The sequence below is a fragment of the Dama dama genome, chromosome 29, assembly GCF_033118175.1.
Source record: "Dama dama isolate Ldn47 chromosome 29, ASM3311817v1, whole genome shotgun sequence".
Taxonomy (NCBI): Eukaryota; Metazoa; Chordata; class Mammalia; order Artiodactyla; family Cervidae; genus Dama; species Dama dama.
This window is the reverse complement of record NC_083709.1, coordinates 34,461,563-34,489,078: the sequence shown is the minus strand read 5'-3', so window position 1 is coordinate 34,489,078 and position 27,516 is coordinate 34,461,563. Positions and strand designations below refer to the sequence as shown.

General features: G+C 41.8%; 1 protein-coding gene across 1 annotated transcript in view; it reads left to right on the top strand.

Moving 5' to 3' along the window:
- Positions 1–27,516, top strand: part of LOC133048526 (ADAMTS-like protein 1) — a 216,103-nt gene that overhangs the window by 16,819 nt on the left and 171,768 nt on the right. The window contains exon 2 of the mRNA XM_061132224.1: positions 21,618–21,828. Coding sequence (XP_060988207.1) covers positions 21,737–21,828 — 92 coding nt within the window. The 5' untranslated portion in view covers positions 21,618–21,736. The remainder of the gene's footprint in view (positions 1–21,617; positions 21,829–27,516) is intronic.

The window sequence follows — 27,516 nt, the reverse complement described above, 5'->3', positions numbered from 1 at the left end:
GATCGAGTCCACCTTCTTCAGGTATTATTGGGAGTCCTTGTGTGTTGTGGACAATTTTGCCAACCAGTTACTGGAAGCTGGATTCTTTCACTTCCGGTGACTGAGGCATCACGTCACATGAAGAGCTTGGTGGACATTGAATCCTCATCACTTCCCTGTCGGCTCCGTCAGTGTCAGCACCAAGAAATCACAGGGTTTTATTCGTCACACTCTAAAAAGCCAGAGAGTGGTAAGGTGTTTGGTTGACAGACTCGTCTAGAATCTAAAAATTTGGCAAATGAGTTTCTGTTAGTGACTGGGGTTGTACAATCCCAGAATGTAATCTTTTTTCGTCTTATCTGCGAAGGAAGACAGGTCAAAGGCGACTTGCCCAAGTAGTCGTGGCTAGCAGAGCTCAAACTAAAAGCCTGAAAATGTAATGAATGCTTCTTGACTTCGAGTTCAGTGTGTATCATAAACAGGTGGACTCCAGAAACTCATATAGTAGGTCAAAATGTATGGTCGAGAGCCAGGCTTCTAAGTTCAAATCCTGATTCTGCCACTTATCAACTATGTGCCCTTGAGTGAGTCACTTAACCCTTCTCTGTCCTTGCTTCCTTGTCTGTAAGATAAGAATGAAATAATACCTGTCTCAGTGGAGTTCTGTGCATATTAATGGGTTAATTTATGTAAGGTCCTTATAAGAGGGCCTGGTTGTAGGCCCTGGATAAGTTTTCCAGTGCTCAAAATGCACTAGAGCTGGAATCAGGTAACAAGAGTAAGAGACCCCAAAGGTCGAAGGTGAACAAATATACTCCTCACTACAATACGAAAGGATTTTCTCACCAAACTATTTTTTTCTTAATTAATTTGTTTATTTGGCTGTGTCGGGTCTGAGGTGCCACATGGGGGGACCTCCGGTGCACCGTGCAAGATGTTTTGTTGGGGCACACAGACTCTAGTTGGGGCACACAGGGCTAGTTGCTATGCAGCATGTGGAATTTTAGTTCCCTGACAAAAGATCCAACCTATATCCTCTGCATTGCAGGATGGATTTTTAACTACTGAACCACCAGGGACGTCCCCTCACCAAAATATTGAAATAAGTTTTTATTATTTCTCTCTACCTCCTGAACATGATAGAAATGAATTGAGTTGTTTGCATTTGGCTAAAAAGATACCGGTTACCTCGGAGAGAAATCTTTTATCCTTCCCAAAGAAAGCATATCGACCCATAAGAAAAGTATTCCTTACTCCCCGAGAGTGAAGAATAAGAGTTAAGTGGAAAATGAAAGGGAAAGGAAGAAAATATAGCTGCGTTCACAGAGCATGGCATTTTTCTAGTAATTTAGTATGAATGAATGATAGTCCACAATTAGGAACTCAGTTGGCCTCCATGTGAAATGGAGTAGAAATCCTCCCCATGGTTTTTTTGAAAGTCACATGGATTCTACTGTTTTGCTCAGAACTTAATTATTAGGTTGTCTCAAGTTCCTATTTTTTAACTGGAAAATATGTAATATTTTCTGAGGATCAGGGAGCTGCTAGAAAGTTCTCTGTGGCCTGGGGGATGTTGAGCTACCTGAAACCAAACTGTTATATTTATTGTAAATGTGCAATAAAGCAAGCACAATTGAATACCAAAGAGTTGCTCTGATTTGGGTATATTAGCAGTCAATTCAAGGAACAACGAATAGGCAAAAAGGAAAAAAAGAATACTAAATACCCTTTCTTCCTATTGGCCTCTCTTGTGTCAGACAAATTATATTATGAAAATAATAATAGTGATGACAGCTATCATGTGGTGTTGTGTTCCCAGCACCTGCACAAGCTAGAGGCCAGCAGGTAAGAACACAGTTAAAACTGGAAACCACTTAGGATTGAATCCTGGATCTCTACTGACTAGCTGTGTGACCTTGGTCCCATTACTTCAGTTAACCCATATATAAAGGGACATAATCATAGTCTGTCCGTCTTAGGTCGCCATGAGGATTAATGAGTTAGTAAATGTGAAGGTCTTACAATAGTATGTATGTGTAGGTGTGTGTCACTCAGTCATGATCAACTCTTTGTGACCCTATGGACTGTAGCCCACCAGGCTCCTCAGTCCATGGGACTCTCCAGGCAAGAATACTGGAGTGGGTTGCCATTCCCTTCTCCAGGGGACCTTCCCAGCCCAGGAATTAAACCTGCATCTCTTGTGTCTCCTGCATTGACAAGTGGATTCTTTACCAGTGCGCCACCTGGGAAGTCCATTCCTAGTACATGATGAGCATCCAATAAATCCTGAAAGCTATCATCACAGTTGCTGTCCCATTTTACAAATAAAGAAATTGACATTCAAAGTGGGTTACTTGCCCAAAGTTATAAAGTACAAGTGGAAGTAGGTTCCGTCCCTGACTTGCTGGAATCCAAAGTTCTAGATCAGTCTAATGCACGTGTGTCTCCTGCTTGGTGACCATTACTCAGGAATTCAGGGCAATTCATTAGTGCTATTCAGATCCCAGTGTGTTTAAAAATAGTGTTCCAGGGATAAAAGTGCTAGCAATAAATGAACATCATGGATAATCAAGAACAAATGATGGACTTAATAAGCCAAAATAAATCCTAATAGGAGGGTTTAAATTTATTCAGACTTCAGTCTGATAATAATCCTTTAACTCACCCTGAGATAACAAAACATCAAAGAGTAAAATGTGCATTCTACTTGAAGAGGTCTTTGAACCTCACTTGAAAAACAACTTTAGATCATTTTTGTGTTATCAAATATGAGAATATTTGTGCGTGGTCTCCCTCTTTCTCCTCAAGTAGACACCCCTCAGGGCTGGAGAGTGCACAAGCTGCCGTGTGAATAAAAATAGCCTTGGTTTGCAAAGAGCAGGTGCTGCCTGTCGCAGTGTGTGTGTGTGTTTATGTGTCCCCGTGCTGATGGATTTTATCACACCCTGCATCCATAGCTAGCTACTTATCCTGATTCCTCACGTTATCAAATTCTGGAGACTGAGCCAGAGACATCTCTCCAGAGGAGATTGCTCTATCTTTTGTTTCCCTCTTCCAAACCAGGTTTGAAATGAATTTCTGGTCTGATCAGACATGACAGAGGGCCTACTTGAAGTCCTGCATCGTTCTGTGCTGTGGGCCTGTTGGGATTCTCACCAAGGCTCAGCACCCCTTGGGATGAATGGAAAGGGAGTGTGCTGGGCATTTGGCTCTCTGCTGATGAAACGTGTGCTAGAGTGTTGGGGGCTGTGAGTTTGAACTGTAGTGAGCTTAGACCATATTTATCACTGGGGCTTTGGCTGCCCACTGTGCCTGTTTCCCAGGCTCCCTTACCCACTGTAACTATATCAAGGAAAACAGAGAGGAGTGAAAACCAGAATTTCCCAAGCATTTACTAGGCTTTCCAGTAAATATTCTTTCTAGCCCTGAGCATGAAAAGAGATAAACTGAAATTCTCCAAATGTATCACGCTTTCTTACAAATCACTCTACCTAGAATGCTTTCTCTTTACTTCTGCCTTTGCCTGGACACCTCTTATTCACCCTTCGAGATTCAGCCCACATGTCACTGATTCCAGGAAGCCTTCCATGACTATCACTAACTTTTTGATCCCCAATCTGTATTTTTATGCTTCCGTTTTTCTCATGGACTGAACTGTGAGTCCCATGAAATAAGGTCTATGTTTCTCTCCTCTACCACTCTGTCCATTCACATAGAGCCTGGCCACATAAAGTGCTCAACAAATGCTAGTTGAATAAATAAATAAATAGCACTTATTACAGTGTCTTATAGTTGTCTCTGAAAGCCGTTAAAGTCAAGAAATTTTTTAATCTCTGTATCCCCATCATTCAGCATAATACTTGGTACATAGTAGGTTTTTATCCAATGAATGTATGGTTATAGGCACATAATATATGTATATGAATGGCTGAATACATGGATGGAAGAAAAAATTTTAAATATGAAAGCTATTATGATGCAAGGGAAGAGGGGGGAGAATCTTGCAGGAGATAATAGAAGCAGATCTGTGGATGCTGACATAAAGGACTAACCTTCCCAAGCATTTAAGAGAAAACCCATGAATATAAATGGCCAGAAAGGTTTCCATTTACAACATAAATAAAAAAATTAAAAACTGCTCGGAGAGAACTAACTCCAGCAAGTGTATTAGTTTGCAAGGGCTACCATAACAGAGTACCATAAACTGGTGTCTTCGTAAGGTAGAGATTTATTCTCTCTTACTTCTGGAGGCTAGAATTCTGAAATCGTGTGAACAGGGCCATGCTCTCTCTGCAGTCTGTAGGGGAAGGAGGCTTCCTTGCCTCTTCCTAGCTTTAGCTGGTTTGTCAGCAATCTTTGGTGTTCATTAGCTTGTAGATGCCTCTCTCTCTAATCCTCCATCTTCCTGTGGTCACTTTGCCTGTCTATCTCCAGTTTTCTGTTTTTATAAAGACACCAGTCATAATGGATTAGGACCCACCCTCATGACCTCAGTTTAACTTGATCATCACTATAAAGACCCTATTTCCAAATGAGGTCACATTCTGCAGTACCAGGAGTTAAAATTTCAACATATCTTTTGGGGAGGACATCATCAACCCATAACAAGGAGAATTCTTAGGCTTTTAGGATTTAAGTGAGGAATGCCACCTGCAAGTCATTGAATAGATGGTGATCTTTATAACCTGATTTGATGGATGCCAAGCAATGCTCTTAACTCCAAAATACTTGGTCCTGAATCTTAAAAGCCTTATATTTTACTTGGGATGATAACTAGAGAAAAATACTTATGTAAATAGAATTATGTCAAATAAAATACTCTAGCCTTGGCTTAGAACAGCATCTTGGTCCATGTTACAGAACATAAACAAGGACCAAATGACAGTAAGTCCACAAAGACGGTGTAGTTGTTCTTGTTCAGTTGTTCAGTCTTGTCCAACTCTTGGTGACCCCGTGGACTGCAGCACACCAAACTTCCCTGTCCTTCACTATCTATTGGAGTTTGCTCAAACACATGTCCATTAAGTCAATGATGCCATTCAACCACCTTTAGCCCCTGTTGCCCTCTTCTCCTTTCCCGCATGAGAGTCTTTTCCAGTGAGTTGGCTCTTCACATCAGGTGGCCAAAGTATTGGAGCTTCTGCTTCAGTCACAGTCCTTCCAATGAATATTTAAGGTTGATTTTGACTGGTTTGATCTCCTTGCTTCCAAGGGACTCTTAAGAGTCTTCTCCAGCATCAAAATTTGAAAGCACCAATTCTTCAGTGCTCAGCCTTCCTTGTGATCTAACTCTCACATCTGTACATGATTACTGGAAAAATCACAGCTTTGACTGTTCACACCTTTGTTGGCAAAGTGATGTCTCTGCTTTTCAGTACTCTATCTAGGTTTGTCATAGCGTTCCTTCCAAGGAGCAAGTATCTTTTAATTTTGTGGATGCAGTCACCATTCACAGTGATTTTAGAGCCCAAGAAAATAAAATCTGTCAGTGTTTCCACTTCCTCCTCATCTGCTTGCCAGGAAGTGATGGGACTGGATGCCATGATCTTAGTCAGGTTCGATGCATGAGACAGGGTGCTCAGGGCTGGTGCACTGGGATAACCCAGAGGGATGGGATGGGGAGGGAGGTGGGAGGAGGATTCAGGATGGGGTACACATGTACACCCATGGCTGATTCATGTCAATGTATGGCAAAACCCACTACAATATTGTAAAGTAATTATCCTCCAATTAAAATAAACAAATAAAATGAAAAAAAAAATGTTGAGTTTTAAGCCAGCCTTTTCACTCTCCTGTTTCACCTTCATCAAGAGGCTCTTTCGTTCCTCTTTCCTTTCTGCCATAAGGGTGGTGTCATCTGCATATCTGAGGTTGTTGGTATTTCTCTTGGCAGTCTTAATTCCAGCTTGTGATTCATCCAGCCTGGCATTTCACATGATATACTCTGCATATAAATTAAATAAGCAGGGTGACAATATGCAGCTTGATGTACTCCTTTCCCAGTTTTGACCAGTCCGTTGTTCCATATCTGGTTCTAACTGTTGCTTCTTGACCCACATACAGATTTCTCAGGAGTCAGGTAAGGTGCTCTCTGCTACTCCCATCTCTTTAGGAATTTTCCACAGTCCATAGGCCAACCCTGCTACTATCTTTAATAGAAAATTTCCACCTAGAATTCTAAGCAACCCAGTTTGAAATCTCAAACTGCTAAAGGCACAGGTGATTTGGCAGACCATCTACCTCCCTAACCTGTGTTTCAGAAATCCTATCTGAAACATAACAGGCAACAGAAATTCTATCTCATTTTGATGTACTGTCCCCCAGAAAACAGGGCAATCAGAGAATGGGAGGCAGAGCTTAGAAGTTTTCTTTGAACTGAGCTGTCCATGGTAAATAGGCACATGGTGTTTCTTAGACAATGGGATGCCAGAGACAAGTTTCGGGGAGTGTTGGAGGGAGGGTCGGAGATGCACTGCACAACTGGGTCTAGTTTTGGGGCCCTTGTACTGTTTGACATCCCTGTGAAGGAAGTAGTTATTAAAAAAACAAAAGTGTGCTTGTAATGAGAAAGTAAATATATATCTTGCTGCAAGTGCTTTTTTTTTCAAGAGCTATTCATTAATCTGTTTTTTAAATAGAAAAAAAAAAAAAAGTACCAAAGAGGTTATTTACAATGTTGAAATCTTGATAGCCTTGATTTCTTTTTTTTAAAGAGATGATTTAGAAGGTGAGGTAAGCTGACATGGCCAGAGTTGTCACTTCCACCACACTGTTCTCCGATGGAAATAAGTACTTTGCAATCTCAGGTGTTTGGAAAACTTTATTATAAGTATTTTTATGGAGCCAAAGCCTCATGCCAAGCAGGCTGACTTCCAAGAGAAGCGTGGATCTATCTCCTGTTTTCTGAGCCACACAAGTTCCTCTTTTACAGGGAGCCCTGATTTTCACAATGCTATTTATCATATATGCTTTTGATTAATTTTTGGCCTTCAAAGAATATTTGTGCTCTCTATTGTCTAACATCTCCTTTGATCTTTTATTTTATTTTTCCTAGGCCCCTTTAAGCAGCTTTTTAAAACACAGAGGTTGCAGCAGATCCATCTGCCCCGGAGTATAAGTGTTTTTCTAAATGCGTCTTCCTCTCTGACCCTTCATGACTGCCTCCTCTATTGTTAGTGACTCCTCAGGATAGAAGTAATCTCAGTTCCCTTCCGAACTTTGGGGAAAGCACTGGAACCCTAACTTGCTGATCTGTAAAATGGAGGTAGTGATGCCTCCTTTGCTTTAGTTCCAAGTTAGGTGGATCGAGTGAGACAGTGTCGATGAACAGACTTTGTGATTTGTAGTCAGTCATATAAATGCAAGTCTTATGAGCACCACACTGCCTATCTTCTGAAATTCTATAGTGTTTATGCTTCAGCCTAGACGTTTAGCAATGAGCTCATTCCTCTTATCTAACAATGTTTGCTGGGTCTCCTGGGTGTTTGTCAGTTCTTTCTATCTTTGCTGCAATCATGTTGAAGGTGGCGAGCACATCCCCTACCTCTGTATTTGTCGCCGGGCTTAGCCAGCTATGCTTAAATGCTAAATTAATGTGGGCAGTCACAAATGTCCTTGTCCTCTGTTTCCATAACCTAGGGCAACTTTGACTCACTCCAGGAAGAATTCTCACTCTACTCATTAAACTCTCTTCCCTCAATCATCATCCATGCATTTACCAAATGTTTACTGAGCACTCAGCAAGAACTGTTCATATTAGCTAATGTTTATAGAGCCCATCCTCTGCGCCAGGCACTTTACTTAAGCCCTTTACATAGATGTGTTCACTTAAACCTCCTAACAGCCCTTTGAAGGGAGTATTGTTATTATTCCTATTTTACATGACTAAACTGTTGAGTAACTTGCCCTAGCTTGTGCAGTTAGAGAGTTGCAGAGCACAGGTCATTCATGCTGCATCCAATTCCAGATCCAAAGATCTTCTTCCTTAGGCTGTGATGCCTGGGCATCCTCGATGTGCCAGGCACGATAGTAGGTGCTGGAGATAGTAAGATGAATAAGTCTGGGCCATTAGGGTCTAGTAAGAGAGACAAATAAGTAGGTAAATGACTACACTATGATGAAAATGAGATTGAGGGGAGAAAAGAATGCCACCAGAGGAGAGACACAGTAGTGTGCTGCAGAGAAAAAGCGCTAGCTTCACCTTGTGGGAGGGGCGTTGGAAAAGTGTTTAGAGATACAGATGATGTTCATGATCTAACCTGAGAGGAAGAGGAGTCTGCCAGTCGAAAAGAGCAGTACCCCTCTGCTGGCTACTCAGCAAAGCTGATTATGGGGGTGACCACAGAGTATACCAGAAAGGTAAACTCAGACTTCTTTGGTAAGTACACTATGGGCCAGTTAAGGACTGGACCCTTGGCCTGTGGGTAACAGGGTGTTACCTGTTACCTGAAAAATGGATGGTTTTTTATAACTTCTATTGATAGAATTTCAGGGTTTGTTTTAGGTTGCAAAAATAAAACACAGAACTTCCTTTATACCTGTCCCCTCAGTTCTCTAGTTGTTAACATTTGGGGACCATTTGAGAATAATTTTAGGTATGTATCCCATATGCATCCTAACACTTGGGTGTTTATTGCCTAAAAACTAGGATGTTGTCATAAATACCCACAGTGTAACTAACCATCAATCAAGAAACAGCTGAATTCAGTAACACCATCTCATGCGCAAACTCCTCTCACATTTTGCCTGTTGTCCCAGAAATGCCCTTTTTAGATGCAAGGTTGAATCTGGGGTCTTGTATTTGGCTGTCATTTCTTCTACTTCCATCTGGATAGTCTCTTCCTGCCATTCATACCTTGGACATTTTTGAAGAGTACAGGCCAGTTACTTTGTAAAATGTCACTCTGTTTGGGTTTGCTTAATGTTCCCTATGAATTTTGACTTTTGCCAGAAGGATGCTGTATTCTTCTTAGTGCATTGTATCAGGAGACGTTGAAAGATGCCTCATTCCATTCGTTACTGTTGATGTTCACCTCGTGATTTGGTTAAGATGATGCTGGCCGGGTTTTCCACTGTAAAATTTGTAAGTAGGTTGATCATATTAATAGTAAGTAACAAGTATTTTATTGGGAGATAATCTAAAACTAAGTGAATACCCTGTTCCTCACCAAATTTTCACCCAGGGTTAATATTCATTGATGAGTCTTGCCTGAATCAGTTGTTATTGTTGCAGTTATTGTTGCCAAATGGTGACTTTCTAAACTCTTATCAATCCTTCTAAATTACTAGTGGGCATTCTACTGTTGAGTAGAGATTTCTCTTCATTTGTTTACCTTGAATATCTATTTTACTCAGAGGATTAAAATTCGTTACTATCAAGTTGTCCCAGACATGACCAGTGGGAATCCCTTCAAACTTACCTCTGTGTCCTTTTGATTTTTACCCCATCCGTCTTTGAGTACTTCCCAGTTTTCTATACAAGATATTTCAAGTTCATTTTTTATTTTCCCAGCTCCTTCTCCAGAACCATTTTTATAGGAACTGGCTCCTTAGTGGAGAATGATATTTACAAACTAAGATCTGGGCACTTTAGACTTGATACAGTTAGGATGACATTGCTTCCAGACCTTTTAGCAGAGAGAGCTAGGAAATATTGTAAACATATACATATGTACATTTGTATACACTCATGTATATCTGTTGACATATCTTTATCTAGCTATCTGTCAATTAAATATCATGAGTTCACATTGGTTTCAATACCAAATTTATATGATTTACTCTGGTCTTCCCCCTTTTCATGTGTGTAACCCCTCTCTCTGATAAGAAGAAGTCTGGCTCTCATTCTCCATAATGTATTTATATATTTGTTCAATCCTCCCTGAATGTTTGGTTCTCAGGTATCCTTGCCCAGTGGTGAGCCCAGTCCCATGCCTATGGACCACTCCCTACCAAACCTCAGGCTTAAGTTCACTCCTACAAAGTGGAAGAGGGAGGAAAGGTAGGAAAGCTAATTAGAAAGTACAGCTGCAGGCTGTACCTCCACTTTGCCCCCACTGGGTGGGTGCACTGGACCAAAACTGAACCCTGGACACACGGGTCCCCCTCCCCTGAAAGCTCAGCTCAGACCCCAGTGAAAGCTTATAATCAGAGGAAGTCAAGTGTGCAAATTCACATTTCAGATGTCATTTTGGAAGTTTCAGGCTATGGGTAGATTGGAAACTGGACGATGGGGAGATAAATTCAGAGCCACTAATAATAGTCCAAGAACCTTAAAGTGGGACAAGGTCATAGTGTCCCTGGTGAAGTGAGGATTCTCTCTATCCTACCTTAGGATTTCTAGAGCTGGCCATGCTCCATGGTGTCTGAGTTATTATTGCTGTCTTGCTGTGTACCTCCTGACCTCAGAGGCATTCTAAAGAAAGCAAATATCTTTAAGGGACCTTTCAAAAAAATCACAGGATAGAAATGTTGAACAAAAATGTTAGAGGATTATACACAAGTGTAAAGAATGAATCTGACAAGCAAGCAAAGTTCATAACGGTTTTTTGCCTCCCAATAAAATCTGCATTTTTAGTTTTGAACAGGAAACAGAGAAATAAACCAAGAGCCAAGCCAAGGTAAGAGGAGGTTCTCCCAATAATAGCTTGTGGCAGGGAGTCTGCCGTTAGAAATTACACATATTTTACCAGCAGCAAACAGTGAGTTGCCTTGCTGGGGGCCTCTCTGAAAGGTAGGGGAGCAAAACCACTCACATAATGTGCTCTTGTCTAAAGGAAGGCCAGAATTCCTCCCTTGTGTAGCAAATACACACACGAGCAGCTAAGAAGCGCCAACCTCTGTGGGTCCTGATTACCCAAACTGTCTCTGATGGCCACCTTCACATGCACTTGGAGGACCCACACTCTGTCTTTGCCCTTCAGCTGCCAGGTCACACTGCAGCTTCTCTGAAAAACAACCGCAAGTGTGTCCAGGACCGTTGGCGACATTGGTGTGGTTGATTCTGTGACTTAGCTATCGATCTGTCATTTTGTCATTTGTCATTTTCTGAAGTGGAAAGCATCAGGGACCCAGGAATTTACATCTCAAATCCAGTGTGTCCTGCTGTCTTCATTATTCTGGCCCTCAGAAGCATTTCCCGGGATGCCTGGATTTGATTGCTGATTCCCTCGTCATTTGTTTTGTTGTGTTGTTTGTTTGTTTGTTTTAGTAATATATTTATTTGTTTCATTGGGTCTTCTTTGTGTGCAGGCTTTCTCTAGTTGCCGTGAGTGGGGGCTACTCTTTATTGCGGTGGCTTCTCTTGTTGCGGAGAATGGGCTCTAAGTGCAGAGGCTTCAGTGGTTGCAGCACATGGGCTCATTAGTTCTGGCTCATGGGCCCCAGAGTGCTGGCTCTGTAGTTGTGGCGCATGGACTTTATCATCCCATGGCATGCGGAATCTTCCGGACCAGGGGTCGAACCCACGTCCCCTGCATTGGCCAGTGGATTTTTATCCACTCTTACCACCAGGGAAGTCCTCCCTTGTTTACTAGCTGTGTAAGTTTGGATAAGTTGCTTGGCTGGTCAGAGCCTCTGATGTATCACCTTGTAAAATGGGAGAACTGATAGTACCATCTTCATCGGGTTGATATAAGTAATGCATAAATTTAAGTATGTATCCCACACCTGGAGGGACCTTAGCCCTGAGTTCTGCTGGGATAATGCAGAGCTGGGGCTTCTAATATCGACAGTGCTGGCCTCTGTCATAGGGAACAGCCCCATTCTCAGCACCCACGTGTCCCAGTCATGGGAGACTTGGATGTGATACAAGTGGCACTGACATCAGTGTGAGGCCTGGGAGGGGACACTCTAGGCCACAACTAATTAATCATTGAATTTCTGCATGCCTCAGCTCCTTGCTGTTAAAATGCAAATAATAATAGTACCTCTTTCACAGGGCTGTGGAGAGGCTTAAAGGAGGCAACTCATTTAAAGCCACTAGCACAGTATCTGGCTCATTATAAACACTGGTAATATTAGCATCACTCTTGTTATTGGCAGTAATAGGTGATATCAGCTGGATATGTCGCTGTCACATCATGGTATGTGGCTCATGGCAAAGGGTCACTGCTCTGCCCGAGGCCAAGAACTAACCAGATACAGGCAGAGAGACAAGACCACATTCCAATAAGTTGGACTTTGGGCGGGACTCCAGCACCATCAGAAAAACAAAGCAGGAATTGGGAAACCAAGCCTAAAATTTTAAATCCGTTTATAAACATAGGGCCACCCAAATACACATGATGCTGGACAGAGGGCAAGAAGCCTGCTTCCAGCTTTGCAGAGGGCGAAGTGACCTTCTGTCTCTTGCCTACCCTTGATCAGGAGTAACTTGGCAAGGTCCAGCCTGAAGCTACAGGGCATCACTGTCATCTGTCAACTGCCGATGCCTTCCCTGCAAGCATGTTTTGGCAGAAAGAAATAGGACTGTGGAGAAGAAAGGTTCAGAGGGAAGAAAATAGTGTAGAAAGAGAATTCAAGGGGACCTGTCTCCCTAACATTTTGGCCATGAGCCCAACCATGAAGCCAACACCTGAAGCCCAGAAACAGAAACAAACCATAGTGCTCATATTTACCATTCTCTGTGTACAGAACCATAGATCCTTTAGCACAAACCACTGGGGCAGGTGTGTTTTGGAATTCAGAATTTGGAACGTTTTAGAAATATGTTATGATTACTAATACATTAAGTATATAACATCTGCAGTAAGTCCTGGTGAGGGGTGGAGGGTGGGGAGGGGTACCATAATCCAATAGGCTAATATGGCTGCAGTAAACTGTAAATGTTTACATCAAGTGAGATGTGGCCTGTCAAAGCATCATGTCTGTCCAGGTGCAGCTTTGTCACCAAAGAATTTGTACCACCCTGAAGAAAACCTAGAGCTTTGGGGACTCTGAAATTGGGGTGGGTGGTTTTTAGAGGATACAACGGGGATTCCATTAAATGTGAGTCCCCTCATTCTTCCGGAGCATCTGCTGTTTCAGGCACCATTCTAGGTACTGAGATCACAGTGGTGTATTGGTTTCCCAGGGTTGCCGTACCAAAGTACCACAAGTGGGGTGACTTAAAACAGCAGAAAAGTATTCCCTCACAGTTCTTGAGGCAAAAACCAAGTCCAAAATTATGAAGCCAATTATGAAGCAGAGCCATGGTCCCCAAAATATGTGAGGGAGAATCCTTTCCTGCCTCTTCTAGCTTCTGGAGGTTACCACAGTCCTCGACATTCTTTGGCTTGTGGATACTTCACTGCCGTCTCTTGTCTGTGTCATGACATGGCATTCTCCCTGAGTGTCTCCCTCCCTTCTTATAGGGATACCTGTTATATAAGAATCCACCCTACTCTAATATGACCTTGTCTTAAATGATTACATCTACAACGACTGTACTTTCAAATAAGGTCACATTTTGAGGTACTGGAAGTTCAAACTCCAACATATCTTTTAGTGGGGTACAATACAACCCATAATGAGTGGTAAGCCAAAATAGGCATAGCCCTGTGCTCTCACCAAGGTAATAGTCAAGTAGGATAGTCAGATTACAGGTATGTCCTAAAGAAGACATACAAATGGCCAACAGATATATGAAGAATGCTCAGTGTTGCTAATCATCAGGGAAATGCAAATGAAAACTACAATGAGATATCATCTCAGACCTGTCAGGATGGCTCTCATCAAAAAACCAAAGGCCACAAATCTTGGCAAGGATGTAGAGAAATTGGAACCCTTGCATGCTGCTGGGGGAAGTAAAAAATGGCGCAGCCACTGTGGAAGACAGTATGGTGGTTCCTCCAAAAATTAAAAATAGAACCATCACTCAATTCAGTTGAGTCACTCAGTCATGTCCGACTATTTGCAACCCCATGAACCACAGCACGCCAGGCCTCCCTGTCCATCACCAACTGCCCAAGTCTACCCAAACTCATGTTCACTGAGTCGGTGATGCCATCCAACCATCTAATTGTCTGTCATCCCCTTCTCCTCCTGCCTTCAATCTTTCCCAGCATCAGGGTCTTTGCAAATGAGTCAGCTCGTCTCATCAGGTGGCCAGAATATTGGAGTTTCAGCTTTAACATCAGTCCTTCCAATGAACACCCAGGACTGATTTCCCTTAGGATGGACTAGTTGGATCTCCTTGAAGTCCAAGGGACTCTCAAGAGTCTTCTCCAACACCACAGTTCAAAAGCATCAATTCTTCTGTGCTCAGCTTTCTCACATCCATACATGACTACTGATAAAACCATAGCCTTGACTGACGGACTTTTGTTGGCAAAGTAATGTCTCTGCTTTTTAATATGCTGTCTAGATTGGTCATAACTTTCCTTCCAAGGAGTAAGCGTATTTTAATTTCATGACTGCGGTCACCATCTGCAGTGATTTTAGAGGCCCTCCCCCAAAGAAAAACAAAGTCAGCCACTCTTTCCCCATCTATTTGCCATGAAGTGATGGGACCGGATGCCATGATCTTAGCTGTCTGAATGTTGAGCTTTAAGCCAACTTTTTCACTCTCCTCTTTCACTTTCATCAAGAGGCTCTTTAGTTCTTCTTCACTTTCTGACATAAGGGTGGTGTCATCTGCATATCTGAGGTTATTGATATTTCTCCCGGCAGTCTTGATTCCAGCTTGTGCTTCATCCAGCCCAGCATTTCTCATGATGTACTCTGCATATAAGTTAAATAAGCAGGGTGACAATATACAGCCTTGATGTACTCCTTTTCCTATTTGGAACCAGTCTGTTGTTCCATGTCCAGTTCTAACTGCTGCTTCCTGACCTGCATACAGATTTCTCAAGAGGCGGGTCAGGTAGTCTGGTATTCCCATCTCTTTCAGAATTTTCCAGTTTGTTGTGATCCACACAGGCAAAGGCTCTGGCATAGTCAAGAAAGCAGAAATAGATGTTTTTCTGGAACTCTCTTGCTTTTTCGATGATCCAGCGGATGTTGGCAATTTGATCTCTGGTTCCTCTGCCTTTTCTAAAACCAGCTTGAACATCTGGACGTTCACGGTTCACGTATCGCTGAAGCCTGGCTTGGAGAATTTTGAGCATTACTTTACTAGCATGTGAGATGCATGCAATTGTGCGGTAGTTTGAGCATTCTTTGGCATTGCCTTTCTTTGCGACTGGAATGAAAACTGACCTTTTCCAGTCCTGTGGCCACTGCTGAGTTTCCCATATTTGCTGACATATTGAGTGCAGCACTTTCACAGCATCATCTTTTAGGATTTGAAATAGCTCAACTGCAATTCCATCACCTCCACTAGCTTTGTTCGTAGTGATGCTTCCTGAGGCCCACTTGACTTCACATTCCAGGATGTCTGGCTCTAGGTGAGTGATCACACCATCGTGATTATCTGGGTCATGAAGATCTTTTTTATACAGTTCTTCTGTGTATTCTTGCCACCTCTTCTTAATATCTTCTGCTTCTGTTAGGTCCATACCATTTCTGTCCTTTATCGAACCCATCTTTGCATGAAATGTTCCCTTGGTATCTCTAATTTTCTTGAAGAGATCTCTAGTCTTTCCCATTCTGTTGTTTTCCTCTATTTCTTTGCATTGATCGCTGAGGAAGGCTTTCTTATCTCTCCTGGCTATTCTTTGAAACTCTGCATTCAAATGGGTGTCTTTCCTTTTATCCTTTGCTTTTCACTCCCCTTCTTTTCACAGCTACTTGTAAGGCCTTCTCAGACAGCCAGTTTGCTTTTTTGCATTTCTTTTTCTTGGGGATGGTCTTGATCCCTGCTTCCTGTACAATGTCTCAAACCTCCATCCATAGTTCATCAGGCACTCTGTCTATCATATGATCCTGCAATCCCACTTCTGGGCATTTATCCAGAAGAATTGAAATCAGGGCCTTGAATGGATACTCAGTTCAGTTCAGTTCAGTCACTCAGTCATGTCCGATTCTTTGCAACCCCATGAATCACAGCACGCCAGGCCTCCCTGTCCATCACAAACTCCCGGAGTTTACTCAAACTCATGTCCATCGAGTCAGTGATGCCATCCAGCCATCTCATCCTCTCTCGAACCCCTCCCAGAATCAGGGTCTTTTCCAATGAGTCAACTCTTCGCATGAGGTGGCCAAAGTTTTGGAGTTTCAGCTTCAGTCTAGCATCCTCATATGAATTCACTGTAGCACTAAGTATTCTCAGTAGCTGATTCCAAGATTGAAAACAGCCTAAACAACCATAAAAGATGTGATGTATACTTTTAAATAGAATATTATTCAGCCTTAGAAAAGAAAGAAATTCTGCAGTATGTAACAACATGGATGAACCTTAAAAGCTTTACGCTAGGTTAAATAAACCAGTCACAGAAGGACAAATACTCCATGGTGCCACTTATACAAGGTACCTAAAATAGTCACAGAATCATAGAAATAATAATTCATAGAATCAAAGAGTGGAATGGTGGTTGTCAGGAGCTCAGAAGAAGAGGAAATGGGAATTGCGATCAACAAGTGTAATGTTTCAGTTAAGCAAGATGAGTGTGAGATTTTTTGTACAACAGTGTACCTAGAGACAATAATACTGTGCATAGCACACTTAAAATTTTGTTAAGAGAATGCTTTTTCCACAATAAAACAAAAAATCAAGTGTGTTGAGAATTTCCAAATAGAGAACTATGCATGGAGCCATATCCTAGAGGAGAATTTCACCTAGTCGAGGGCTTCCTCCCTGAGGAGGTAATATTTTCGATGAAGATGAAAAGATGAGTTAAAGTCAGCCAGAAAAAGTAGAGAGGAAAAGCATGAATGCCCTCTCCCTCTGATGTCCAGAGCCCCAGTCCTCCTTAGCACTGGAATTAAGGGAAGCCAGAACCCAGAATCCCAGCGAAGGCCTTGTCTTTGTCTCCCAGGCTGCCAGCTACAGCTTGCCTGCAGGCTGGCTCCCAGGGGCCTACAGTCCCTCCCTCAGAAACAGCCAATGGCACGGAATCCAGGGAGGCAGCTACTGGCAGCCAGTGAAACCCAGTGCTCACAGCTGAAGCCCCCGTGCAGAGGAGGAGTAGCGGGGTCATCTCTCTGCTTTCCCTCTTTGGTCCTAACTTGATGAAAAATACTTGGACCCAGAATCAGCAAAGTGCTGAATGCACAGATAGCTTCTGCTGCCCTCCTTCCTTGAAGATGTACGAGTAAGCAGATATGTCTGTTTTGTGAGTTTTTCCAGCAGCATTGAAGTGGCCTCCTGGCTGCCAGATGCCTCTGCTTCAAGCTCCCAGTGACTGATTTTCTGCCAGAGGTGAGGGCAGGAGTGGGGCAGCCAGCAGTGTGGAGACTGTATTGGAGCAAATTTTACCCTTGGAACAGTGCTCACTGTGTAGGCAGCTCCTTTATGAGACACACATAGAGTGGTCATCAGCTTTGGGGATGGTGGTTGTATTTTACACCCACAGCATTTTAGTATTTCTCTTGAAAGTGGTTGGGTGGAGGGTGAAGAACATCCTTTTTTGAAGCATAACAAATGCAAAGAAACATGCACACATTCTGCATGTATGGCCTGGTGATTTTCACAAAGTGGGTGCACATCCAGCACCCAGATCAAGATAACATCCCAGAAACCCTCCCTCTCCCCCCACCATACCCTGTTTCTAGTTACTACCCACCAAGGGCATCCACCCTCCCCCCCCCCCCCCCCCCACTTCTAACATTGTAGACTAGTTTTGGTTTTTGAGTTTTAGTAAATGAAATCACACTATGAATTTTTGTAGCTGTGGCTTTGTTCACTCAATTTTCTGTTTGTGACATTCAGTCATGTTCCTTGTTGTTCTAGTTTATTCTCATTTGATAAAGCTTTATATGAATATATAATCATTATTTGTCCAATTACCTGTTGATGAGCATTTAAGTTGTTTTCCATCTGGGCTCTTAGGAATAGTGCTTCTGTGAACATTGATTTTTTAAAAGGAAGTATCTTTCGTTTCTATTGGCTGTGTTGGGTCTTCATTGCTGCTCGCAATGAAGCGTCTTGCAGCGAGTGCATGCTGCTCTGCAGTTACAGTGTGGGCTCCCCATCGAGGTGGATTCTCTTGGTGTGGAGCACAGGCTCTAGGGCACACTGGCTTCAGGAGTCATAGCTCGCAGGTTCTAGGGCACAGGCTCATTATTGTGGCACACAGACTCACTTGCCCTGCAGCATGTGAGATCTTCCCGGACCAGGGATCAAACCTGTGTCTCTTGCATTTCAAGGTGGATTCTTAACCACTGGACCACCAGGGACGCCCTGAACATTCTTGCATATGTCTTTTGATGAACATATACAACTTTTGGGGGAGGATATATACTTGTATTGCATGCATGCTAAGTTGCTTCAGTCATGTCCATCTCTTTGTGACCCCGTGGACTGTAGCCTTCCAGGCTCCTCTGTCCTTGGGATTCTCCAGGCAAGAATCCTGGAGTGGGTTGCTATGCCCTCCTCCAGGTGATCTTCCCAACCCAGGGATCAAACCCACTTCTCTTATGTCTCCTGAGTTGCCAGGGGGGTTCTTTACCATTTGTGCCATGTGGGAAGCCCAATTATATATATTTCAAGTGTACAACATGTGCTTTGAGATACATAATTAGTTTTCTGTTGTTCCACAGTAAATTTTCCCCACAAGTAAGAGCTCACAACAAAAATAAACATTTATTACTTCTTGCAGTTAAATGAATGAGAAATTTGGGAGCAGTTTGGAAAGACAGTTCAGGCTCAGGATCTCTTAGGAGGTTGGAATCATCTGAAGGCTGTACCTAGTCCAGTAGGACTGCTTTCAAGGTAGCTCACCCCTATCACTGGCAGGTTGATCCTGACTGTTGGTGAGCAGCCCGATTTCCTTTGCATATGGACTTTTCTCCACATTGTCTCGGGGTCCTCATGACATGCTGGCTGGCGTCCCCCAGAGTGGGCAGTCAGAGAGAGCCATGTAGAAACAATATCCTTTTTCTAATTTAGCCTTGGAAGTCACATAGAACCCCTTCTGCCTCATTGTATTCCTTACAAGTGAGCCAGTAAGTCCAGCCCATACTCACGACTCCATTTAGAATGGGGAAGAGGCAAAGATTGTGTGGACATATTTTTTAAACCAGTAGCCCTTTAATATTTTAAAGCTTGGAATTTACCCAAACTGGGAATCTAAAAATAAGTTTACAGACATTCATAAAAGGATCTAAAAGAAATATATTCAACTCAGCCTCTCCTCTTTTATTCATTTAAAATTCTGTGAATATTTATAGGGCAGTTTTCAAGGTATTTCCTAAAAATAAGATGGCATAATAGAAAGTACAAAGGCTTCAGAGCCAGACATACCCAAGTTTGAATCCTGGGTTCACTACTTACTAATTACGGGTATTTGGGCAAGCAACCTCTTAGATTCTCAGATTCCTTCAACTTTAAAATAGGGAAAATCAATACAGCCTATCTCATAGTGTTCTGGAAGTAATTAAATGAGATAATGTGTATACAGTGCCCACTATGGTGGTAGATCCCTTCCATTTGTTCATTTATTTTAAAAAGTAGTAACCATATATATTAACTGTTTAAAAGGAGCTATGATGAACCCTGTGAGAGACACAAGTATATATTATTCTACAAGTATATATTCTCATAGGGCCCTTGACAGGCAGAATAACTGTAATACTACTGAGAAAATATTTAGTGTCTGGAACAAATATAGATACAATTTATTTACAACTAAATAGGGATTAAGTTTGGATATATGGAAATGGAAGAAATTTTGAGGGGCAAGGAAAAGACCAGAAGTATTACAGATTAGGAGTAATCACTTGAGTAAAGATAGAGCTAGAAAACCAGGGGGCCTGAACTGAGAACAAGAAAGAACTTCATTACTGATGTGGCTTGAATCCAGGGTAGGAAAGGAAGTTGTGGAAATAGGAATTGGAAAGATAATTACCCTAACAGAGTACCTGGAAAGGATTGAGAGAGCTCCATTCAGCTTTACACTCTGATGAGAAACTTTAAAGCCAGTGACTTTTTTTTTTTTTAATTGGAGTAAAGTTGCTTTACAATGTTGTATTCATTTCTGCTCTACAGCAGAGTGAATCAGCTATGTGCGTACATATACCTCCTCTATTTTGGATATCCTTCCCCATTTAGATTACCACAGAGCATTAGGCAGAGTTCCCTATATTATATAGTAGGTTCTCACTAGTTACCTGTTTTATACATACTAGTGTATATATGTCAGTCCCAGTCTTCAAGTTCATCCCACTCTCCCCTTCCCCGTTTAGTGTCTCTACATTTGTTCTCTACATCCATGTCTCTATTTCTGCCTTGCAAATAGATTGATCTGTACCATTTTTCTGGATTCCATGTGTATGCCTTTAATGTAAAATATGTGTTTTTCTCTCTCTGGTTTACTTCACTCTGTATGACAGACTCTAGGTCCATAAAGTCAGAGACTTTTAAACCAGTTTTCAGGGCTGGCTACAAAAGTTAGGCAGTCCTAGCTACTGAAGGGTCTACTTGCCATGCTTTTCTTGGCTGGCTCCTGTAGAACCTTTGTGTCTCACTTTGTAAACAGAACTTTCTAAAACTGATCATTAAAGAACACTTGTCACTCTAAACCCAAGAAACTCAGTTTTTTATTTGGTATTCCCATTTTGGAGGCTGCATCAACAGGGAAACTGTTTTTATAGGCCCTTAGCTCACTATAAATGTACTTGTCAAGACTTGGCCAATTGGAATGGCCAGTTTATGCACTTAACTCATCTCTGTGTTTGACTTCCTCTTCCAGATAATAAGCTGTCCTCTCCACTTATTCCTCCTCAAGAAGGATGATATGTTTAGCAACTTTCACTTTTGTTACATTCTCCAGTCCCAGACAGTGATGATATTTATACATAAGACAGGGACATTTCTATGCTATGATGGCAGCTTGAAGGAAGTTGGAACTGGCAACCTTTCATTTTGAAGCCAAAGAAAAATAAACATGAATGTTTCAGTCTTGCTGAGAATGGAGGCTAGAGAGAGAAGCAGAAAGCCTTCTTCTAGACCTGCCATTCACTATATGGTGTCCAAAGTCTTTATGTGCACAACTTATATCTTATCTAACATACCCTCTTATTTTGATGACACTTACATGTTTCATCAAAATAGACATAGAAAGTGAAAAAAAGGTAGGGATTCCCTGATGGCTCAGATGGTAAAGAATCTGCCTGCAATGCAGGAGACCCAGGTTCAATCCCTGGGTCGGGAATATCCCCTGGAGAAGGGAATGGCTACTCACTCCAGAATTCTTGCATGGAGAAGTCCATAAACAGAGGAGCATGGCGGGCTCTAGTCCATGGGGTCACGAAGAGTCAGGCACAAGTGAGCAACTAATGCTTCCATCAAAATAGGCATGATTGTGACCATTTCTGGTGATTTTGTGGTAAAAATTGGATGTTTCATTTTATCACCCTCTTAGTTTACTCTAAATAGATTCTTGAACATGAAGAGAAAAGATGAGTTCTTGGCTTGGGATAGAATTCCCAGCCAAGCTTGGGCTGGACCTTCCGAAATAGCCACATAGGTGTTTTCACTCCATTAGGATAACACTTGGCGTCAAGGGAACTGTTCAGTGCACGGGTTCTCAGTGTATTCTCTTCCTCTGCTTTCTTCACAGGTGGGAAATTGGCAAGTGGAGTCCTTGCAGTCTCACCTGTGGGGTTGGGCTGCAGACCAGAGATGTCTTCTGCTCCCACCTGCTTTCCAGAGAGATAAATGAAACAGTAATCCTGGCTGATGAGCTGTGTCGCCAGCCCAAGCCTACCACGGTGCAAGCTTGTAACCGCTTCAACTGCCCCCCAGCCTGGTACCCAGCACAGTGGCAGCCGGTGAGTTCTGGGGTTACACAGTGTTGGAGCTTGTGTTTGCAGCAGGAGCCCAGGACAGGGGACTGTGTTGTCTGAGAGTGTTGTCCCATTAAAGGAACGTTCAAGATCTGCTCAGTCATGTCCGACTCTGCGACCTTGTGGACTGTAGCCCACCAGGCTCCTCTGTCCATGGAATTCTCCAGGCAAGAATACTGGCGTGGGTAGCCTTTCCCTTCTCCGGGGGATCTTCCCAACCCAGGGACTGAACCCTTGCCTTCTGCATCCCCTACATTGGCAGAGGGATTCTTTACCTCTTGAGTCACTGGGGCTTCCCAGTCCTCCTACAACCTTATTCAATTCAGATATTTTCATTACAAATAGCAAGCTCTTTCTATTCTACCACCCACAGTGATCTCCAAAAGCAACTCAAATGACCCATCTCTTAACCTGAAGATATTCCTGACAAAGTTTCCACTGAGCTAAAGAAAAATTTTTTAAATAAGGACTGTGTGGTGGGTAAATTTCCTTAAAGCTAACTTTTCTGAATGTGTGCTCTTTCTAGTTTTTTTTTTTTTCTGTTTAAAATTCTAAGAGATAAAGATACCAGGAGATGGGTTTTGTTTTCTTTTTTTTTTTTAAACATAATTCCTTAGCAAAATAAGATGTTAGAAATCAAGTCAATTCCAGACTTTTAAAATTTTCCTGATCCATGGGGAATTGTCATTTTAAAGCAAGGGCTGGCAAACTGCTGCCCAAAACCAAACCCAGTTCATGACCAATTATTGTAAATACCGGTTTTTTGGAATACAGCCATACTCTTGCACTACATGGGCATAACTGCTTGGTTGTGACAGAAACTATATGGTCCCCAAAAGCTAAAGCATTTACTCTACCTCTTTACAGAATAGATGGCTGACCCCACTCTAAAGCATTTATTATAATAATAAAAACACAATTATTTTATCCTCATATCCTATCTAAAATTAATATATATTTATCAAACTAAAGTTAAGTAACTTTTTTTGCATGCCTTTAAAAAACATAGGATTTTTTTTTTTAACAAAAACACTTTTAATCTTACAGTGCAGTACCTTGAAAAGTACAGTAGTACAGTACAACAGCTGGTATACAGGGGCCAGATTCAGGAGAATAGGCAAGAAGAGTTACTGACAGAGGAGGGAGAGAAGGTAGAAGATGGGAGAGCTGAAGGGTCGTCAGCAATAGGAAATGGACAGCAAACTGCAATTTCACTCACACCTTATGAAAAGACACAAGATTTTAGATTAATTACTTGGATAAAATCTTACTGTGCAATTGCCTTCCTATTAGAATATCCCTCATAGTTTTAAAGTGACAAAAAAAAAAGGTCATAGAAAATAAGCCTGAAAGGTGAGGGAGACATACATCCCAGTTTTACTGAAACAGTTTTTACTCTCAGAAGTGGCCCAATTAGAATGATAAATGATGTAGTCAGTCATCAGACTGAGAAGGAGAGAGAAGGCAGTTTTGATGATGAGACAAGGAGCTGCCATTTCCACACATCCTCTGTGCTTCTTCAAACCAGTGGACAGGACCCCTTCCTTCCTCCTTCCCTTTCCTGGTTCAGTCCCCAAAGAATCAAATAGTAATAAGTGAGCAAAAGACTAGGTGTAAAGCATCTAGAAGCAGGCATGGACACTATACTGTCCATGTCCGCTTGGATAAATATCCTTTTAGAACCTAAATGTATATGATTAAGTTCATAACTTCCATGCTACTGTGTCATGTGGAAATCAAGAGAATATTATGTACTTTGAACACTTTGTATACCATTGTTCTGTTGAGAAATATATATTATTATACACCTAATTGAAGTTAATCCTCATAACAGGCCAGTGATAAGGAGATTTTATTGTCTTCATTTTAGTTTTGAGGAAGCTGAGGCTCATAGAACTAGCAAACTTAGGAGTGGACATCAGCCCAGTTTTATGTGATCCTTCCCACGGTACCCCATTGTTGGAAACCACTGTGGCAGAAAAGGCCCTCAAGGGATTACATAGAAGCCCCCTTGTTTTATGGATGATGTAACTGAGACCAAGATATAGTTTTGCCCAAAATCACAAAGCCTAATCCAGAACGATGCTGAAGCTGAAACTCTAGTACTTTGGCCACCTCATGCAAAGAGTTGACTCAGTGGACAAAGCCCTGATGCTGGGAGGGATTAGAGGCAGGAAGAGAAGGGGACAGCAGAGGATGAGATGGTTGTATGGCATCACCAACTCGATGGACATGGGTTTGAGTAAACTCTGGGAGTTGGTGATGGACAGGGAGGCCTGGTGTGCTGCGATTCATGGGGTCGCAAAGAGTCAGACACGACTGAGCGACTGAACTGAACTGAATTCAGAACCCAGGTCTCCTGATTTCTGGTGCATTTATACTTTTACCTTTAACTATACTCCGGCTCCATACTGCACCACTAACTTATGGCCACACTAAGAAAGGATGAGGAATCAGCCTAGATCAACCTCTACTGTTGAAACTAAGCCCTGTATTTTTAGTTTGTGTTGCCATTAATTACCTAATAAGTTCTGGGTAAAATGTTTATTGAATAATAAAATGAATGAACAGATCAATAGTACCACCCACAAACCCTGAAATGTTTTTTACTTTATATCCCACTGATGGGTTTGTTTCATGATTGTAGGTCATAATATTGATGATGAAAGTCAGTGAGGCACAGCCTTTTTCAGTAGTTGCACATGATGCTGAGTAATGTCAGGGACCTATGCTGTTCTTTCAGTTTTTACAGCACATCCATATACATGGTCTCTTTTGGTCTATTGCCAACATTACCACCCCCATGCCCAGCGGTCCTATTGAATCAGTGGATTTCTAAAGAGTCAATTATTCTTCCATTGTCCATTGACCTTGGGCCTTTTAAGATATGTATTTATTTTGAAAGCTTTCTATTTCATTTCATTAGGAAGAAGCCTTTGAGATAAGTTGGATTTAAATTCACTTTTCAGATCAAGGAAGTAATAGTAAAGAACTCTTTGAAGTCTAGCCAATGAACCACTGACTATACTTTATCAGGACCTTTAAAAAGGTCTTGTTTCAAACCCAATACATAATCGTTGTGAAAAATATTCAATCATAATGAATAAAGAGCATAGAAAGTGAAAGCCTCTAGGGATTCTGTCTTCCACGGGAAAATTCCTGTTAAACACTTGATACATGGGAATCCTTGGTCACTTTTAGGAACCTCTCTGAACCTAGAGAAAACAATAGACTATTCTTCTTATATTATTTCTTAGGATCTTACATCTTTAGTTTTTTAGGCAAAATCAGCTACCACTGACCACTTACTCGGAGAAAGGAAGTCATTGTTTATGCTTATGGAATAAGTCAGGAATAATTTAAACATCTCCAGTCTAATTAGCAGTTGTCCTCAGACACCACTTGGTTGAGATATCAGCTATTGACTATCCATTTGCCTGGTCCCTTGGCAACCCTTGCTGGGACAGGGGACCCTGTAGTACACAGAAATGTCTTTTCTATTCAGCTGCCTAGATGCACCAGGAGAGAGGGCTGAGGTCTTTCATCCTTCAACAGCCAATGTACAGTTTTTTTTCTTACAAAAGAAAAGGAGAGGGTAGATAACTGCTTCATTTAAAGGAAGACAGATTACATCCTGATGAACACTGGCCTGTCTGAGGGGAGAAAGTCCCCCTCCTTGCTCTTTGAATATTGGGCTACCACTGACCTCATGCATATTGCATATGCTTTTCTTTCTGGGGGAAAAAAAACATAAATTATGTTAAGTTGTCATTTACCAACTAGGAATGCAACCTCCTTTGTCCTTCATAGAGCATTTACTAACAAGTAATATGTAGCCAATATTTACACGTTCTACAGGTCTGAGAAGTCCAAGGATTTATGTTAATATTTTAGTTTAGAAATAGTTATGCCAAAATGAAGCACAAATCTAATTCCTAATTCTAGCTTTGGTTTTTAGGGTTCCATCTTTATTTCATTTCTACCTCTTAGTCCCTACTGCATCTCTTGGTTTTCATCTTTGGTCTTGTGTGAAGGACTCAATATTTATCAATTTAGCTATAATGGCTCGTTGAGGTTTTATGGTTGACTTGGGCCCCAGTCCATGAGGTCGCAGAGAGTCGGACATGACTGAGCGATTAACATTTTCACTTTTGAAACACTTACACATTTCGTGCATTAGTCTCCTGAATCCTTTATAATTTATTAAACATGCACCCACACTCCTGCTTCTTCTCCTCCTCCTCATCTTTCATGTTGACTATATATATTACTTCTAATTCTTTTTATTGAATTATAGTTAATTTACAATGCTGCATTAGTTTCTGGTATACAGCAAAGTGGTTCAGTTTTTTTTTTTTTTTCAGATTCTTTTTCATTATATGTTATTACAAGGTAGTCCCCTGTGCTATACCATAGGTCCTTGTGTATGTATCTGCTAATCTCAAAGTCCTAGTTTATCTCTCCTCTAAACCCTGCTATCTACTTCAGTAACCATAAATTTGTTTTCTATGTCTGAGGCTATTTCTCAGTTTTGTAAATAAGTTCATTTGTATCACTTTTTGGATTCCATATATTAGTGATATCATATGGAGAAGGCAATGGCACCCCACTCCAGTACTCTTGCCTGGAAAATCCCCTGAATGGAGGAGCCTGGTAGGCTACAGTCCAAACTAAGTGACTTCACTTTTACTTTTCAGTTTCACGCATTGGAGAAGAAAATGGCAACCCACTCCAGTGTTCTTGCCTGGAGAATCCCAGGGATGGGGGAGCCTGGTGGGCTGCCGTCTATGGGGGTCGCACAGAGTCGGACACGACTGAAGAGACGCAGCAGCAGCAGTGATATTATATGATATATATCTTTGACTTCCTTCACTTAATATGATAACCTCTAAGTCCATCTATGTATATTAATTGCTTTTTATATATCTCATGAGAGATCATTTTCACATGTATGTTACACCACCATGATTGAGAACCTTTGATATATATATGCACGAGTAAGTGTGAGACACCTTGATCATGACAGTCTTCTGTGAGGATTTTTTTCTTTGACTCTCCATCAGTTCAGTTCAGTCACTCAGTCGTGTCTGACTCTTTGCAACCCCATCAATCACAGCACGCCAGGCCTCCCTGTCCATCACCAACTCCCGGAGTTTACTCAAACTCATGTCCATCGAGTCAGTGATGCCATCCAGCCATCTCATCCTCTGTCGTCCTCTTCTCCTCCTGCCTCCAGTCCGTCCCAGCATCAGGGTCTTTTCCAATGAGTCAACTCTTCGCATGAGGAGGCCAAAGTATTGGAGTTTCAGCTTCAACATCAGTCCTTCCAATGAACACCCAGGACTGATCTCCTTTAGGATGGACTGGTTGGATCTCCTTTCAGTCCAAGGGACTCTCAAGAGTCTTCTCCAACACCACAGTTCAAAAGCATCAATTCTCCTGTGCTCAGCTTTCTTTATAGTCCAACTCTCACATCCATACATGACTACTGGAAAAACCATAGCTTTGACTAGATGGACCTTTGTTGACAAAGTAATGTCTCTGCTTTAAAATATGCTATCTAGGTTGGTCATAACTTTCCTCCCAAGGAATAAGTGTCTTTTAATTTCATGGCTGTAGTTACCATCTGCAGTGATTTTGGAGCCCAAAAAGTAAAGTCTGACACTGTTTCCC